At 39.0% G+C, this 15,248-nt stretch overlaps 1 protein-coding gene across 4 annotated transcripts in view; it reads right to left on the bottom strand.

Annotated features, from left to right (window-relative positions):
• Positions 1 to 1,650: 1,650 nt before the first annotated feature.
• The window catches only part of ASH1L (ASH1 like histone lysine methyltransferase), a 249,432-nt gene continuing 235,834 nt past the window's right edge, over positions 1,651 to 15,248 (bottom strand). For 3 of the 4 annotated variants that reach the window (XM_072637784.1, XM_072637785.1, XM_072637783.1), the window contains exons 18-28: positions 14,736 to 14,790; positions 14,516 to 14,648; positions 13,014 to 13,262; positions 11,838 to 11,924; positions 10,525 to 10,615; positions 7,563 to 7,701; positions 7,255 to 7,427; positions 6,366 to 6,532; positions 5,174 to 5,214; positions 3,786 to 4,087; positions 1,651 to 3,280 (exon numbers count right to left, since the gene is read on the bottom strand). In XM_072637784.1, coding sequence (XP_072493885.1) covers positions 3,189 to 3,280; positions 3,786 to 4,087; positions 5,174 to 5,214; positions 6,366 to 6,532; positions 7,255 to 7,427; positions 7,563 to 7,701; positions 10,525 to 10,615; positions 11,838 to 11,924; positions 13,014 to 13,262; positions 14,516 to 14,648; positions 14,736 to 14,790 — 1,529 coding nt within the window. In that variant the 3' untranslated portion in view covers positions 1,651 to 3,188. Of the gene's footprint in view, positions 3,281 to 3,785; positions 4,088 to 5,173; positions 5,215 to 6,365; positions 6,533 to 7,254; positions 7,428 to 7,562; positions 7,702 to 10,524; positions 10,616 to 11,837; positions 11,925 to 13,013; positions 13,263 to 13,462; positions 13,542 to 14,515; positions 14,649 to 14,735; positions 14,791 to 15,248 lie in introns of those variants that run through there. The other variant, XM_072637786.1, reaches the window with a different exon arrangement.

Genomic DNA, 15,248 nt, shown 5'->3' on the forward strand with positions numbered 1-15,248 from the left:
TTAGAAAACCTCTGAAGTTGCTACCAAGGCAGAGTTTCTTTAATTTTATGATGGCAACCTGAATTTTCCTTGACTACCAGAAGACATCATATTTTTCTCTCAGGGTTCCCATCACCTTCCCTTCTCCCACCAGCCCTTTTCCTTCATGGTTTAAACTAGTTTGCTTTGTTACTGTTCTTTACCTCTGAGAAAATCATAATGATGTCAAGTTAAAGACCATATGCTCTCTTAGTGGTGTGAAAATCAGAGAACTCTGATTTGCTCAAGTTCTAACAATTACTAAGTGGCAGAATTCAAACCTTCTGAGTCTAGCATTCTTATGACTAGACCTTAACAGCAGCCGCATTTTATATAGGTCTTTGGAGGGAAGCACTCACCCTCTGAGATCACAGATCCATAGAAGTTTCAACATTTATTTACTTGAGCACCAGTTCTATGACTAGCCTGGGCATAATTCCAATCTCCACTTATTATAAGCCCTCTATACCCTATAGAGTTCAAGTTTTTTATGGCTTCAGAGGTTCTGACCCATCTCTCCTCCATAAATTGTCATTCATACAACATTTTCTTATAGCAGCAGAGGTAGAAGTGGGATGATCCAGAAGATAAGACTTTTCATACCTCTGATTCTTTATATTGATAGAAGTTTCCCCCAAAAACTGAGGGTAGGGACTTATAAGAGGTACACACACACTCTGACCCTGGTTAGAAATCCCTTCCCACCTTCCTTGGCGGCAGATGGAAGGGAAAAGAGAGAAAAGGGGAAAAAAATGGAAAGCTCACCACTCCACAGTTAGGAAAAGTTTTTCCATTTAATACTAGACTTTCAAGGATTGAGATGCAAGCTTTTTATGCAATTACATCCAATGTTAAAATTGGTAATACATAATTTACAAAGATTAACATCAAAACAATCATCTATTTAGATATGCTTTTGTAAAAAGGAAATATATTAGCAGCATTTATATTTTCAGCAATCACACAGCCTACAAACATGCAGACTAAATCCGTATCTATTTGCAGTAATGTAGTGCTTCGCCCCGTGTTTCAAACACCAAAACCCACCCAATAGTTGGGGGTTCTTTTTATTTCCGTTATTATAAAATAACTGAAAAATAAAAAAAGGCATTAATTTCTACACCAGTAAGAAAAAACAAGTTTTTGCACTTACCTAACATTTGATTGTCTAAAAAACGTTTCGGTTTTTAGTCTTTCAACAAAAGAAAGATAAAATGACAGAGCGTAGTGTCTTTTGCTTCTGTTTTGCATTTTACAAAGTTTTTTTTCTTTTGTGTTTTTTAAGTGTTTAACACCATTAAAGGAGACAATGAATTTTATCTTCTCTTTCTTGTCACTTTCCTGCTTTGACTAAAAGGAGACCACCCCCCCAATTCCCCTACCATCCCTCCCAAACCCTCCCTTCCCCAACAACGAAAACCAAAAGAAACCACCCAAATGGGCTTGGACATGCGATTTTTCCAACTCCACACGTGAGTATTTTATACCCAGGTCTCTTAGTAATGTACAGTGCTTCTCTACAGTAAGAAAATACTCCAAACTATTTTCTTATTTCTCTCTTTTTTTTTTAATAAAATATTTATTCTGCTTTTTCTCTGCTTGAAGGGGACTTTTGTATCCCCTGTATCTTTTGTTTTATTTTTTTCTTCAAGATTGACATGGAAAGGAGAAAAAAGGAAAAAAAAAGGATTCAATGGACTAGGGGAGAAAAGGGAAGTCAATGTTCTACCTAAAGGAACGAGAGAGAGAGAGAGAGAGAGAGAGAGAGAGAGAGAGAGAGAGAGAGAGAGTCGTCATTATAAGGGGAAATGTACATTTAGGACTGCATTGGTCCAATATTTAAAAAAAGGAATAGGGACAAGTTAACTATTGTATTGCTTACCAATCACGCAGCAGATATATATATATGTATATATATATATACAACTTGGCACATTTAAAAACGGTCTCTTTTTCTTATAAGAACATCTAAAACGTATATGCATATGTACGTCTGAGAGGACAACAAAGCAAAGCTTAAAAAAATTTTTTTTTTAAAGAGACAGTGTATTCTAGTGACCCCTGGCCAGAAGGAAAATGGGAAGAGAGGTGTCTGTGTAGGGAAGCCCCCAAACCAACTTCATCTTAGACATTCAGGATGGTAAAGGGAAGTAGAGATGTGATTGAGAGCAGAGAAATACACACTGTCTCTTTAAGAGATGGATAATTTGACTGTACAGTTATGAACACAAGAGTAGTGTTTTCAGTTGATAATCTACAGCTTACAACAAATACTCTGGTAGTTGAATACTGCTTGACATTTCATGTAGTGACATGGGAGGAGGATTAGAGTTTTTTCATGTGGTTTTTTTTGTTTTGTTTTTTTTTTAAACGGATATCCATTCGCACAGCACATCAGACACACAAGAACCACAGCGCATCAAAAACAAACAATACGTGTGCTGGCGGGGCCTGGCCTTCCCTTTAGGAAAAAAAAAATCTGGTCTGTAGGGAACAAAGGGCAAAACAATTATAATTACATTTGATGTGCCCACATCTTTCCCTGATCCCCTGGGGGGCTCTCCTTATGCCAAGACCCCATGGGTGGGGTTGGGGGGGGTACAAGTTAGAGTAAAGGGGAGGGAGGTGGGTGGTAGTTACAAGTGCTTTAGACTTGACTTATATTTTACTTTGAATTAGATGGGTTAAGGAGGGGAGAGAAACTTTTTTTTGTAGCTGGGAGGAAACCCTGGCCACTACGTCTTTCTGGGTCCCTGTGGGAGCTCTAGGAGCTAAGGACGGCTAGGATGGGACCATGGACTTTGAGTCAGGGATGCCCTCTGGCAGTGCCCGTAAGGTCAGAGAAGGGTGCAAGAAAACCCAGGTCTAAGGAAAGGGGGTGCGAAAGTGCCAACAGGCTTGAACGTGCAACCCTTCCCTTGTTCTAACCCTTTATTAGTATTCCTCTGGCTGGGGATGTGGAGAGGAAAATAAATTTAGCTAGTCTGTCTTGGACAGCTCTCCATTTCATCTTCTCCGTTCAGTACCTAATGTCAGCTTCATGGTCCTAATCCCCTGCCTGGAGGGTCCTCTTCTTATCCTTGTTTACACTCAAGTGGAAGCTGGGTCAGGAGGTTGGGTTGACTGGCCCTCAACGGGTCCCAGAAGCTTGAGGTCTGAGCCCTTGAAGGTCACTTTCGGAAGCTGCTCTCTGGGATAAGCAGAGTCCGTCTCCGAAGCTTTCTTCCTGATCCTTCCTCCAGCAAGTATGTCACATCGATGGCTAAAAAAAGTCACAGCCACAGAAGTCAGTCAGGTGGTGACAACACCAAAGAGCTTTCCTCCTCCAAACTTCTCAGCTTTTTTCACCCCTCTCCATGTACCAATGAAATGGTCTACTTCTCCAGGCCCAGATGGACTGGCCATTCTCCTATCAGAAGGTCTTGAGGGATGTAGATATGATATCTTACTTGCAAAGTATATCCAGGAGATGGCAATTAGTTTTAACAAAGGGTTATACAGGAAACTTGAGACTACAGTTATCGCTGTTTTCAGTACTTCCTGATTTTTAGTAAAAGACTTAATTTAGTAAAAGACTTTAATTTACCATCTTTTTATCCCAAATACCTTTTATTCCTAAAGGACTGGTTCTTTCCTAGGAGCAAAAATTTTTTACTATGTCACTGTTTATTTCACTGTGACATTTTGCTGGTGGTCTTCTCTCAGTCTTTGTCTCATTTGTTTTACGTCTGCTTTAAGCTAGAGGTTAATTCTTACATCATTCTTACCATTTTTCCCAGGGATCTTCTCAAGGAGGTTGAGCAGAATCTGGTTGAGTCGTTCCCGTTGGCTGTGTCGCCTCTCTTCAGGTGTGCAGGACCTTTGAGGCTCCTGTGTACCTTCATCTGCTTTCTTTTCACCTTCCGTTGTTTCACCAGATGCTACCTCCCGATCAGGTTCCTCCAAGGTGGGCATCTCACTGGCTGCTTGCTCTTGATTGGCCAGTACTTCTTCAATGAGTGGTAGGGCATCATCCTCTTGACCTAGGTCCTTGATGGGTGGCTTTGAACGCTCTGTCTTCCAGGATGACCTACAAGGAGGATCCACAAGTTCAGGTTAAGGTCAGCAACATAGTGGAGAAGCATGAAAGGAGAACAAAGAAACAAAGTTGGAGCAGAAGCCTGGGCTTCCTCAGATTTTACTGGACTTGGGGAAAGGACACCTGATTCTCTCCTCCCTACCTCAGCTGATCCTAGTTTTTTGTTCCTGACGATGTTAAGCACGTTAAGCAACTTACTGACGTTCACTGGACGTTAGCTTCCTATTTATAATATTGGAAGGATTCATCCCTAGAAGGCATAGGCAGATTAGAGCCACTAAAGAATACAATAAAAACCCAGAATAATTGTGGGGCAGTTTATTTCACTAACCTGAGTCAATTCAACACAATTTTACCATATCAACAACCTAACAATAAAGACAATTTGTACTGTGCTTTTAATTTTTCCAAAGCATTTTAAATCTGATCAACCCTATAAGGTAGGTAGAATAGATATTAATATACCCTTTTGACATTAAGAAAAAACTAAGACACAGAAAGATTACAAAGCTTGCCTAACAGGCTGTTCAACTTCCATCCCATCCCCTTTCCTCTGGACAATTTACTAAAAACAAATAATAAATACCTACATGCAAAGTACTCTTACAAGCACTACGGTTATATACAAGGGTGAAATATGACACAGTTTTTGTCTTTAGTATGGAACCTATCATAGGGGATGATGTATGTACATAGAAAGAGGTACAAGAGATTATGATATTTTCAACATGATGCAAGCAAAAAGACCTATCCTTGCCTACCTAAAGTCCTGTCCTTCAGGGCCCTACTTTTTCCGGATAGAAGTATCATTAATATGGGTACACTAAGGGCAGTGGAGAAGATTTATGGGCCTATGTGGAGACAATTTTAAGTTTGTTTGAATTTCTAACCCAGTCTCTTCTTCTATCTCCAAAAGATCTTGACTATGAAATTTCCTTTGTTTTAAATCTTCTCTTTGATAGCATTGGCTGAGCTACCTTCACAAAAAAATTTCAATTCCTCATGAGGTAGTCCTACATTCCACTTTTAAGCTCTCAGTTCACCTCCTTGGATCCTTCCCTTTTCTGGACAACTCACCTTCCTCCATTCCTCTTGTAGTTGTCTGGGACATAATGAGGCTGTAGCAAAAAGAAGAAAGAGGTGAGAATCATGTAGAAAACTGGCAAACTGAGTGAAACAACCTGGTCCCAAATTCAAGATGAAGGGAAAAAAGAATGTACGTAGGGAAGAGAGAAAGAGAATGAGTTAAGAGGCTTGGTTCTCTTCCTTTTCTAATGGGTTAATGTCTTTCTGAAAGGCAGAAATGGTCTAGTGAACAGGTTAGCAAACTACTGTTTGGTCCTTCAGTCTGTTTTTGTACTATTCATAAACTAAGAATGGTTTTTATGCTACAAAACCTGGCAGCAGTAGTTTGCCAACCTCTGGTCTAGTAGACAGAAAGTGGGCCCTATAGCCATGAAGAGCGACCTGGAGTCTGGTCCTACCTCTAATGCCTATTGGCTGTTACCCCCGTCACTCCCAGTTACTCCCAGTGCTCTAGGCAGCTCTCTCTATAAGACTTAGGTTGCAGAGAAGAGGCCAACCTGCATTGGAAGAGGGAGTTTTCTTATCCAGGAATTGCCTATATCTATGAAATCACAGGCTCAGTCCCTATCTCTGGATCTCATATGTCTTACCCTTGAGACATGAGAAGGTGCGTGTTCTAAGGCACTAAATATAAAATTAGAAACCTGGAACTTTTGGGACCAGCTCTCAGTCTTTCCTACTGATGGGCTTCAGTATCCTCCTGAACACTTATTCTCTACTTATATCTTCTGGTTGTTAGGTGGCTCTCCATGCTCCTCCTTAGTCCTGGGTAAAGAAATGAGACCATTTTCCCTCCTGTTCTCTATAACTGATGAAGAGGATTCTTAAGCAATGGAAAAGGAGAGGTAGAGCAAGAATTTGGAAAAAGGACAACTTAATTTTATGATAATCTAAGACTAGATTATATTGCTCACATAGACATATATGAAGTAAATATAATTACTGTTATCCTCTTTAATATATATGGTTTTTGGGAAAATACGTAATATATATGAGGTTTTGGGGAAAACCTTGTTGGAAACTAATTTTGTAGCATCTTCTTTGTCTGAGATAACTTAAGTATAGTCCTGGTCTAAAATCAAGAGACAAATGAGATGCCTGTTGAAAGATTGCCATATCTATAATTCCACATGGACGCTACCATATTCTAACACTCAGTGGAATGGGAAGGAGATACACTTACTGAGAAATCTCTCTTGGGAGTGAGCTTCTTGGGGAAGTGATCGAAGGCATAGGGTTTGGTGCAGACAGGGTAGCGGTTCCGGTGAATCTTATAGAACAGGTGGGCTGATTTATCAAGTCGGTAGTCACAGATGTAGACATCCTGTTCCTTCACTCCTTTGGGCCTCCCTGAAATCCCAGACACTGTCAGAGATCCAATTTCCATCACCCTCCTTTATTCCATATTGCTCAGAAATCCCAAACACCACCTGGATAAGCATAGTCAGTCCCTTAAGTAGGTGGCTATTACTGTTCAGCAGTTCCCAGGGTTAAATGACATAACAGTAACTGGGGGAAATAAGATACTAGAATATGCAAAAAACAGATGAGGGATAAAAGGGCAAGAACATTTTGGGTAGGAAAGGAACCAGGAATAGTGATTATTTAAAGGAAAGGGCAGGAGGGAGCCACTATGAAGAAAAAGAGTTACAAGACAAGAATTATAGACATAAACTAGGGCAAAATCTAGAAAATGGATTTAGTTTTCATAAAATGAGTAACAGATATCAGTGCCTGAGAGCTCTATGGAGTTGTATCAATTGGGCCTGTACTCTCTGCCTCTTGGTATGTCCTTGTTTGGGGTCCCTTTGTCTTAGCCTTTAGATGTTCTGAGTAACAGACAAGAAGAACAGGCTTCTTCAGTAGCTCTATTTGGTGATGATATGCTTAAGAAGCAGTACTAGGTAAGGAGAAAGAGAAGGTAGCAAAGAGCTCATTTTAATTTTCCAGATATCTTTGGAGAATCCTTAACAGAGGACATACAGAAAGCATTTAATGGGGTAGACTGGAGAGAATCTGAGTCAAGCAAGGGGTGAAGTCTGGATGTTCTTAGCCTAATCTCAAGTACTTACCTTTACAGTATGTGTACAGGTCCAATACACAACAGGTCCCCACCACAGCCTCCAAAGGAATGATTTCATATAGTGGCACTCGGAACAGCTCGTTGTGATAAAATCGACGTGATGGGGAGTGGTGGGTTTCATGGGGACGAAAATAATGATGACCAAAGGCAAACCGCTCCTCTCTGGGGTAGGGAGTGATGTGAAGGAAAGAGAAAGAGAAGTCTGGTTGAAGGCTTGAAGCAAAAGCCTAGCAAAAATTCAGCTTTGTGCTTCGTTATTATGCAGAAATGGTTCATGAATGGGACCTATGAACATACTTTTCATTCTTCCAAAGCTTCTCAATGCGGAAGATGTCAAGTTTCTCTCGGTTGATGTGGGATAATAATCGATAAGATTGACGGACTGGGTGGCCATCAGGGGTGCGCCGACTGTCTCGCATCAGGTACACACAGTCACCTGATAAGTAAAAGAATACATACAACCTCAGATGATATGAAAAAAACTTCACTAGACTCTCCCAAGCTGCTGTTCTATATTTCTCTGCCCTTTCTCAAACTCCTTGAAAAAATTGTCTACATTCACTGTCTCTGTTTCTTCTCCTCTCACTCTTTCTGCATTTGTCTCATAACTTCCTTCTCAGTCTGCTTTGCTGGCATCGTAATTCAGTTAGACAAATGTGAATTGTCTAACTATAGGTTCTGAGCTAGGCCTTCTTTTCTTCTCCATCTCTATGCTCTCTGTAACTTCAAGAGAGCCCAAGGGTTTAGCTATCATCTCTATGCAGATGACTCTCAGATCTATATATCTAGCCCCAGTCTCTCCTTTGAGCTTTAGACCTGTATCACCAATTGCCTATTGGATATTTCAAACTAGATTCCCTGGAGACTTATTAAACTCAGCATGTCTAAAACCGAACTCATTATCATCTTTCTCCCTAAACCCTTTCCTCTTCCAAACTGACTTATTTCTGGTGAAGATATCATTATCCCTCCAAAGTTTCAGGCTTGCAATCTCAGCATTATCCTTGATTCATACTCTCCTTCATTTAACAAATGTAATCAGTCTGTCAAATCATGTCATTTCTAACTTAACATCTTTTACATATGATTCCTTCTCTTCATACACACAGCTACCTTTTTTTTGAAAGATAAAAACTTTATTCAAGAATCAAGATCTCCTTCACATTCATCACCTCTTACTGACAAGATTTCTAATACTCCTGCCAAATTCTACTTAACTCAAGTAACAGTCATCATTAGGCACAAAAGGTTTTAGATTTCACTTAATGTCATTTTTTACATAATTGAGTTTATTACTTTTATAAGCAGTTACTGTAACTAAGAGATCTGTGGAATAGTTTTAAACTATTAATTAGTACAAGACATCTTTTACTGAAATAAGAGGTTAGAAACATTTTTAGTTTTAATATAAATTTCCACATGAGAATAAATGGCCAAGGCACTGTATATGTTTAAGTAATATCACTGAAAGTCCATTGGCACAATTATTGCCCCAGCTACCATTTTAATTCAGGGCTTCATCATCTCTCCCCTCTTACAGCAGCCTCTTAATTAGTCTCACTGTCTCAAATCTCTCATCACTACAATTCATTTAACACACTACTGCCAAACTAATTTTCCTTAAGCACAGACAGTGCTGAAGGACAATTACGCACACGCACACGCACACACACATTTTCTCTCTCTCTCTCTTTATATTTAACTATCTATTTTTATATGTATGGACTTTCTCCCCCATTAGATTACAAGCTCATTGTAAGGATAACTACCTAGTACTTATACAATGCTTTAAAGTATGCAAAATATTTTACAAATATTGTCTCATTTTAATTTCAGAACCCAGGGAAGTAGGGGCTATTATTATTATTATTCCCATTTTCCAGATGAGGAAACTGAGGTAGATGGAAGTTCAGTGACTTGTCCAGGATCATGCAGCTATTAAACATCTGAGGCCACATTTGAACTCAAGTCTTCCTGATTCCAGGTCTAGTTCTCTATCCACTGTGCCACCTAGCTGCCAAAATTTTACCTATGTATCTCACTTGATCTTCACAACAGTTCTGTGAGATAGGTGCTGTTGTTATCTTTATTTTACAAATAAGGACACAGTCTAAGAGAAGCTGAATGACTTGATCATGGTCAAAGACTTACTAGGTAACTGAGGCAGGAATCAAACTTAGGTCTTCCTGACTCTAAGTCAGGAGCCATCTAGCTGTCTGAAATTAATTCTACTATCACCACTGCCAAGCACAGCATCTAGCACACAATGAATGCTTAATAAATAATTGTTGGTTGGCTTGTTTTTACTGGCATTGTTAAGCATTCATGTTAAATGATATGAACCCTGTTAACTACATGAGCTTACACCCTGAGACTATAACATAGAAGAACTTTTAAAAAAAATTTGTTTTCAGTTTTCTACAATAACTTGCATAAGTCTTAGATTTTCTCCCCCTCCCTCCCTGAGATGGCATGCAATTTTATATAAGTTCTACACATACATTCTTATTAAATACATTTTGACATTAGTCATGTTGCATGGAAGAATTAAAACGAATGGGAGAAACCATGAGAAAAACCTAAACAAAACAAAATATAATACAAGAAAAAATATTCTGCTTCATTCTGCTTTCCAATTCCATACTTCTTCCTCTGAATGTGGATGGCATTTTGCCTCAACAGTCCTTTGGAAATGTTTTAGGTCCATGCATTGCTGTGAAGGGTTAAGTATACCAGAAAAATGCCTCGCACACTGTGGTTGTTACTGTGTACAACATTTTCCTGGTTCTACTCCTTTCACTCAGCATCAGTTCATTTAAGTCCTTTCAGGCTTCTCTGAAGTCTTCCTGTTTGTCATTTCTTATAGCATAACAGTATTCTATTGCATTCATATACCATAGAAGAATTTTAAAGTGGAGGGGTAAAGTTCTAGAAAGTATTCTGAGAATGCTAGAGTTCAGAGCTGCAGTGTCTAAATAGTATTTTTGTAGTGGGGAAAATCAATTGCATGTCATGGGAATGGAGTAAGCTATCTCTATTTCCTGGACTCACTTTTCTTTGCCTCTCAGATTTAAGGTCTTGCTTCATTTTAAATGAAGATAATTTTTTTTTTCTGTTGGCAAGAATGAGTTGAAAAATGCAGATTGGATGAAATAAGGTATAAACACAATTATGAAAGTTTAAATGAAGAGACAACTCCATAAATATTAGAAACTTCTCAGCATTTGAGAATGGATAGCGCCAGGTCCCATATGCGTACCTTGACGTAGCAGCAGGTCATCCCGGAGCAGACAGATGAAGTAGACACAGCCAGGCTGGGCATAGTGGGGCCGAGGTATCATGGGCACTTCCTGGGGAGAGGAGAAATCCAAAGTGTGAAGGCTGGGATTCTGATCCACCTACCAAGTTCCACTAAAGAGAGGTAAGAACTAAGATTCGTACTCCCTGACTACCAAACCCTAAACTCAGATACATTAATCCATCAGGGGATAAGAGAATTTTCAAACACACTTCTGAGGAAAGACTAAAGCATGGATTTAGCTTGGAAGAAAGGTTGAAGACAGCTCTCATAAGTCTATGTCTCAAAGGGATATATCAAGGAAGTGGTAGTTACTTGTTTTGTCTTTGTTGGAATAGATAAGAAGAAATGAGATAGGTATAGGACGTACTAAGGCTACAAATGAGCTTTTTGAATTGTCAGGTATGGAATTAAATGAAGGAAAGGGTAGCATCTCTTTTCCTGGAGGTATTTTAGAATTGGATATCCTCTAATACATGTGGATTGTAGAAAGCTGTTTGAAGGCAGGGAATGACCCAAATATTAAACTCCTGCTATGAAAATCCCACAAGCCTAGATGTTAAGTTCTTATCTAAGGCAATAGAACCTTTCAGGGACCGATAGAAACGTAAAGGATCCTGTTTCAGCAGAACATGGTTAGAGACTGAATGAGTGCTAAAAAGTACGAGCAGCCCCCATTTCATCTCCAGTATACTCAGGTGTAACCCTGAAACTTGAAGTTTTAAAAGTTCTAAGTATTCTTTTATCCTGAGAAATTTCATTATAGAACAGGCAATGTTAACTGAGTGTTAAAATTCAGACCATCAGTTGTTAATTTTAAGTTGTGATCTGTGGTTGGTTACATGACAATATAGTACCATCAATCTCAAACTTTAAGATTAACTGTGGTACAACCTCCCTGTTATGGAACACTATTCCTACTTCAGGAAATGCAAAATTATTTTAGGTACATTTCCTGGAAAAATTATTAAATGTAATTATAAATAAAATATGAATGATTTTAGATTATTTACTACTTCAGGTTACTCAAGGTATTGCTCTCTCCTCTCTTCATACAGATAGTCATTTGTAACTACCACGTTTCCTCCAAAGACTTCTAAGTATTTTCTCTCTCTGAACACATTTCTAAGCAACGAAGAAGTGGGATTATCATATTTACCACAAAAATCAGGCCCAGAAATTTAAAAGCACAGTAGGGGTGACGAAGAGATAAGGTCATATATGTCACATTCCTTGCTTTCCAGGTCACAGAATACTGAAATAAGGTTGCTTACCCTGTCCACAGGCCTTGGATCACATTGTTCACAGAGGTAGTGCTCTACATCTGAGTTCACTCCCATGCAATCACAGTGCTGCCACACCTGAAGAGAAAAGCTGCAATCAGTGAAGGGTCTTAGATTTATTGAGGAAAATCCTGGAAATGAAGACAACCAGGCCTAGCATCTTAGGATCCTTTCCTCCTGCTTGGCAGTAGCAAGAACATTCATTAAGATGGTCAAAGAAAACATACCCAAGAGCTAAGGGAATGAGTTGAGGGGAACAGAAGCAGAGTGGTACAGACAGGGGAAAAAAGAATGAAAATATTTAATAAATGGGAAAAACAATTGGTATAAATGTATAGGAACAGGTCAGATTTCTAGAGTACTTTAAAGTGTACAAAAGGCTTTCCTTACTCATATCAATCCTGTAAAATATCTGGTGCAAATACTATTATTCTCATTTTTTTTCAGAACTTTCAATATTCTCATTCCTCAGAAGAGGAAACTGAAGCCAAAAGAGGTTAAGTGACTTGTCTAAGATCACACAGCCAGTAAGTACTGGAGTTAGGATTTGAATTCAGGTCTCTCCTGATTCCAATTCTAACCATTTCCCCACCATATCATGCTACCACTGACAAGAGACTGATAAATGTAAAGATGTGGAAATGTAATGAAGGAAACAGAGAACAGAGACAAAGGACTACTATTCCAAACTACTACTATTTTGTAGAGTGGTGCTTGCACTATAATTTTCCTAAGAATATGAAATAGGTAGCCATAATAAAATCCATACATTGCATACTATCTCTACATAAACTGTTACTTGCTCTTACATATTTTTCAGGTGGAAATGTTAGTGCTATTCCTCATATTTTCTGATCATTCTTCCAAGTTCCCTTTTAACACAAACTCACTAATCTAGTTTCCTTCCACAAACGAGTACAGAAAATGAGAAGTACAGAGGCATGTATAACAGTGCTTTGCATATAGAAGGCCTTTAGTGAATGCATGCCAAACTGAATGGGAAAGGAGGATGCACAGTGATGGATGATGGAAATCTTTATACAGACATAATACACAGGAAGACAATAGACTGATTTGTAGTATATTTAAGTCAAAGAGGCAGGGATTTGTTGCTTGAAAACACAATACCTTACAGATAAGAAATTTTTCTGTCCTGAATCTTCTTACCATGCACTTGTCACACTGGATCATGAGGCCTTCATCCTTGTAGAGGCCGCAGATACAGCGGATAACATCATCATCCTTCTCGTGCCCATTCTCCTTCTCACAGACTGAGGTTTCGCTGCTGTCTGCCTCACTTGCTGTTTCCCCCACAATCTCATCAATTTGAGCTGATGCCTCATGCCGTGCATTGTAGTAAGCTTTGCGTAGTCGACATACATCTCTCCCAATCGGGGACTTGCGCCCATAGTACTTCTAAGAGAGAGAAGAGAGAAACCAGGTTCAGTCTCCTTAAGTTTTGGTTTCCAGGTATGCCAAAAGTGGGAGGACAAGTTGCCCTATCCTCCGATTTTGGTTGGGACATCTTTGGAACAGTGTTTAGTACACTAGTAGGTACTTCATAACTATTCACCTAAGTTGAACAGAAATGTATTGAAATGCAGCCATAATCTTCAAAGCTACTTAGCTACTTACCCATTTTGATTATTGTGTAAATCTTACTATTCTCTATCTCTTTGTCAGTGGTCCTAATGCCTAGTTGACAAAAAAAAATGATACATTTCATATGGCTGACGTTAAAGGACAGGATTACAAATGTTTTATGAAGCTTTTAATAGATGTAATGCTAGTGTAAGATCTGACTCATGGTATACCCAAATCCATAAAATAATGAATTATGTTATAAAGGGATTGTACTATATGAGCTTTTGATTAAAAAGTTCATACCTCTTCCTTATTTGCTAGTTCCTATTTCTTATTTCTCCCACATGCCCATAGCCACACTCCAACGGAAACAAAATTAATCTGGTTTCCATTACTTCTCTTTGGCCTTCAAATTTTTGCCCAGTGCACAGAATGGCAGAAAAATCTCTCTTCTACGGTTTGCCATATGATGACAATTCTTTGAATCCTTTAGATCATAGCTCTAGCTACCTCTGCCTTCTCCAAAAGTCTGAATAATATTACCATCTAGGAGTATACTCTTTAACATTTCTTTTTTTGCTTCCAGGCACTTCCCTAATTATTTTATTATTACGGATTTCCACGTTTTCCTTGTTTCAATCATTATTCCTACAACATACTGTACAGGGACTATATTCTAGCTTTTAATACATGTCCAAGTATTCTGGAACTCCTTTTAGTGTTGGTGTCAGTGTTTAAGACTAACCATGGTTTACCAGGCTTTTTATCATATCAGTGGTATTTCTTTTTGGGGTATGACATTAACCTGTGATTCACATAGAGCTGGGTAATAATGAGCTGTATTAAGACAGGTTTTTATTGGGCTTATAAAGCAGTTTCCTCACAATAACTATGTTCTATACAGATGCTCAACAAATATTGCTGAGCTACAGCATCCATTTACTTCTGGGTCTGCCCTACTGATTAGCAGGGAAAGCTGAAGGGAGAAGGGGCCAGTGTTCTTGGTTTATAATAGTTACTTTCACTACAAATTCCTTTTCCATGAGCTCAAACTTAGAGATCTCAGGGACTGTACCCAGCCTCACCTCAGCATTCCGGAAGACCTTGAGCATGTCAGCATCAAACGCCTCCACTGTCTTGTAATAACCTGTCAGGATCTGCTTCTCAATGGTGATGAGATCTAAGGGGTCAGATATCTTCTCATAATAATCAGCATTCCTGGAACACAAAACCAGGGCTGTCAGTTTGGGACACCTATCTGTCCCCATATACCCTGGTTAACCCCCAGGAGAAGTGTGAACGTACTTTTTCTTTGGGGGAAGGTTCAACAGTGGAGCTGCCAATGCCTGTCGGGAGGAATCTGCAAAGGAAGGCAATGTTTATTAGAAGGACTTTGTGGAAACAGTACAGTTTTATTTTGAATAAGGGGAAGACCCAGAAACTAAAGGGCAGAGAAGATTCAAGTTCATTTTGGGTTTTACACACACAAAAAATTCCAAAGAGTTTTCCATAATGTGAATTGTTGAGGCCAAAGGTCAGAAGGCATGTGCAAGCCCATGCAGGAACATAAATAAATATTGCAGACATGGAAGTATGCTGATCCTGTCTGTTTGTGTAAAGACTAAGAAAGAAAATAAATTTTAATTGCAGCATAAGGAATTTTAGTTTGACTTTAGAAAAAACTTCCTATTAAACAGTGAGAGGCAGATTACAAAGGAACAATCTGGAGTTCCTTTCATAAGATTTCTAGAGCATGGCAAGGTCACTTTCTGAAATGGGCTAATTACATATTGATCAAATCCCTCAAGAAGTACCATC

This window comes from Notamacropus eugenii, chromosome 2 (genome assembly GCF_028372415.1).
Source record: "Notamacropus eugenii isolate mMacEug1 chromosome 2, mMacEug1.pri_v2, whole genome shotgun sequence".
Classification (NCBI taxonomy): domain Eukaryota; kingdom Metazoa; phylum Chordata; class Mammalia; order Diprotodontia; family Macropodidae; genus Notamacropus; species Notamacropus eugenii.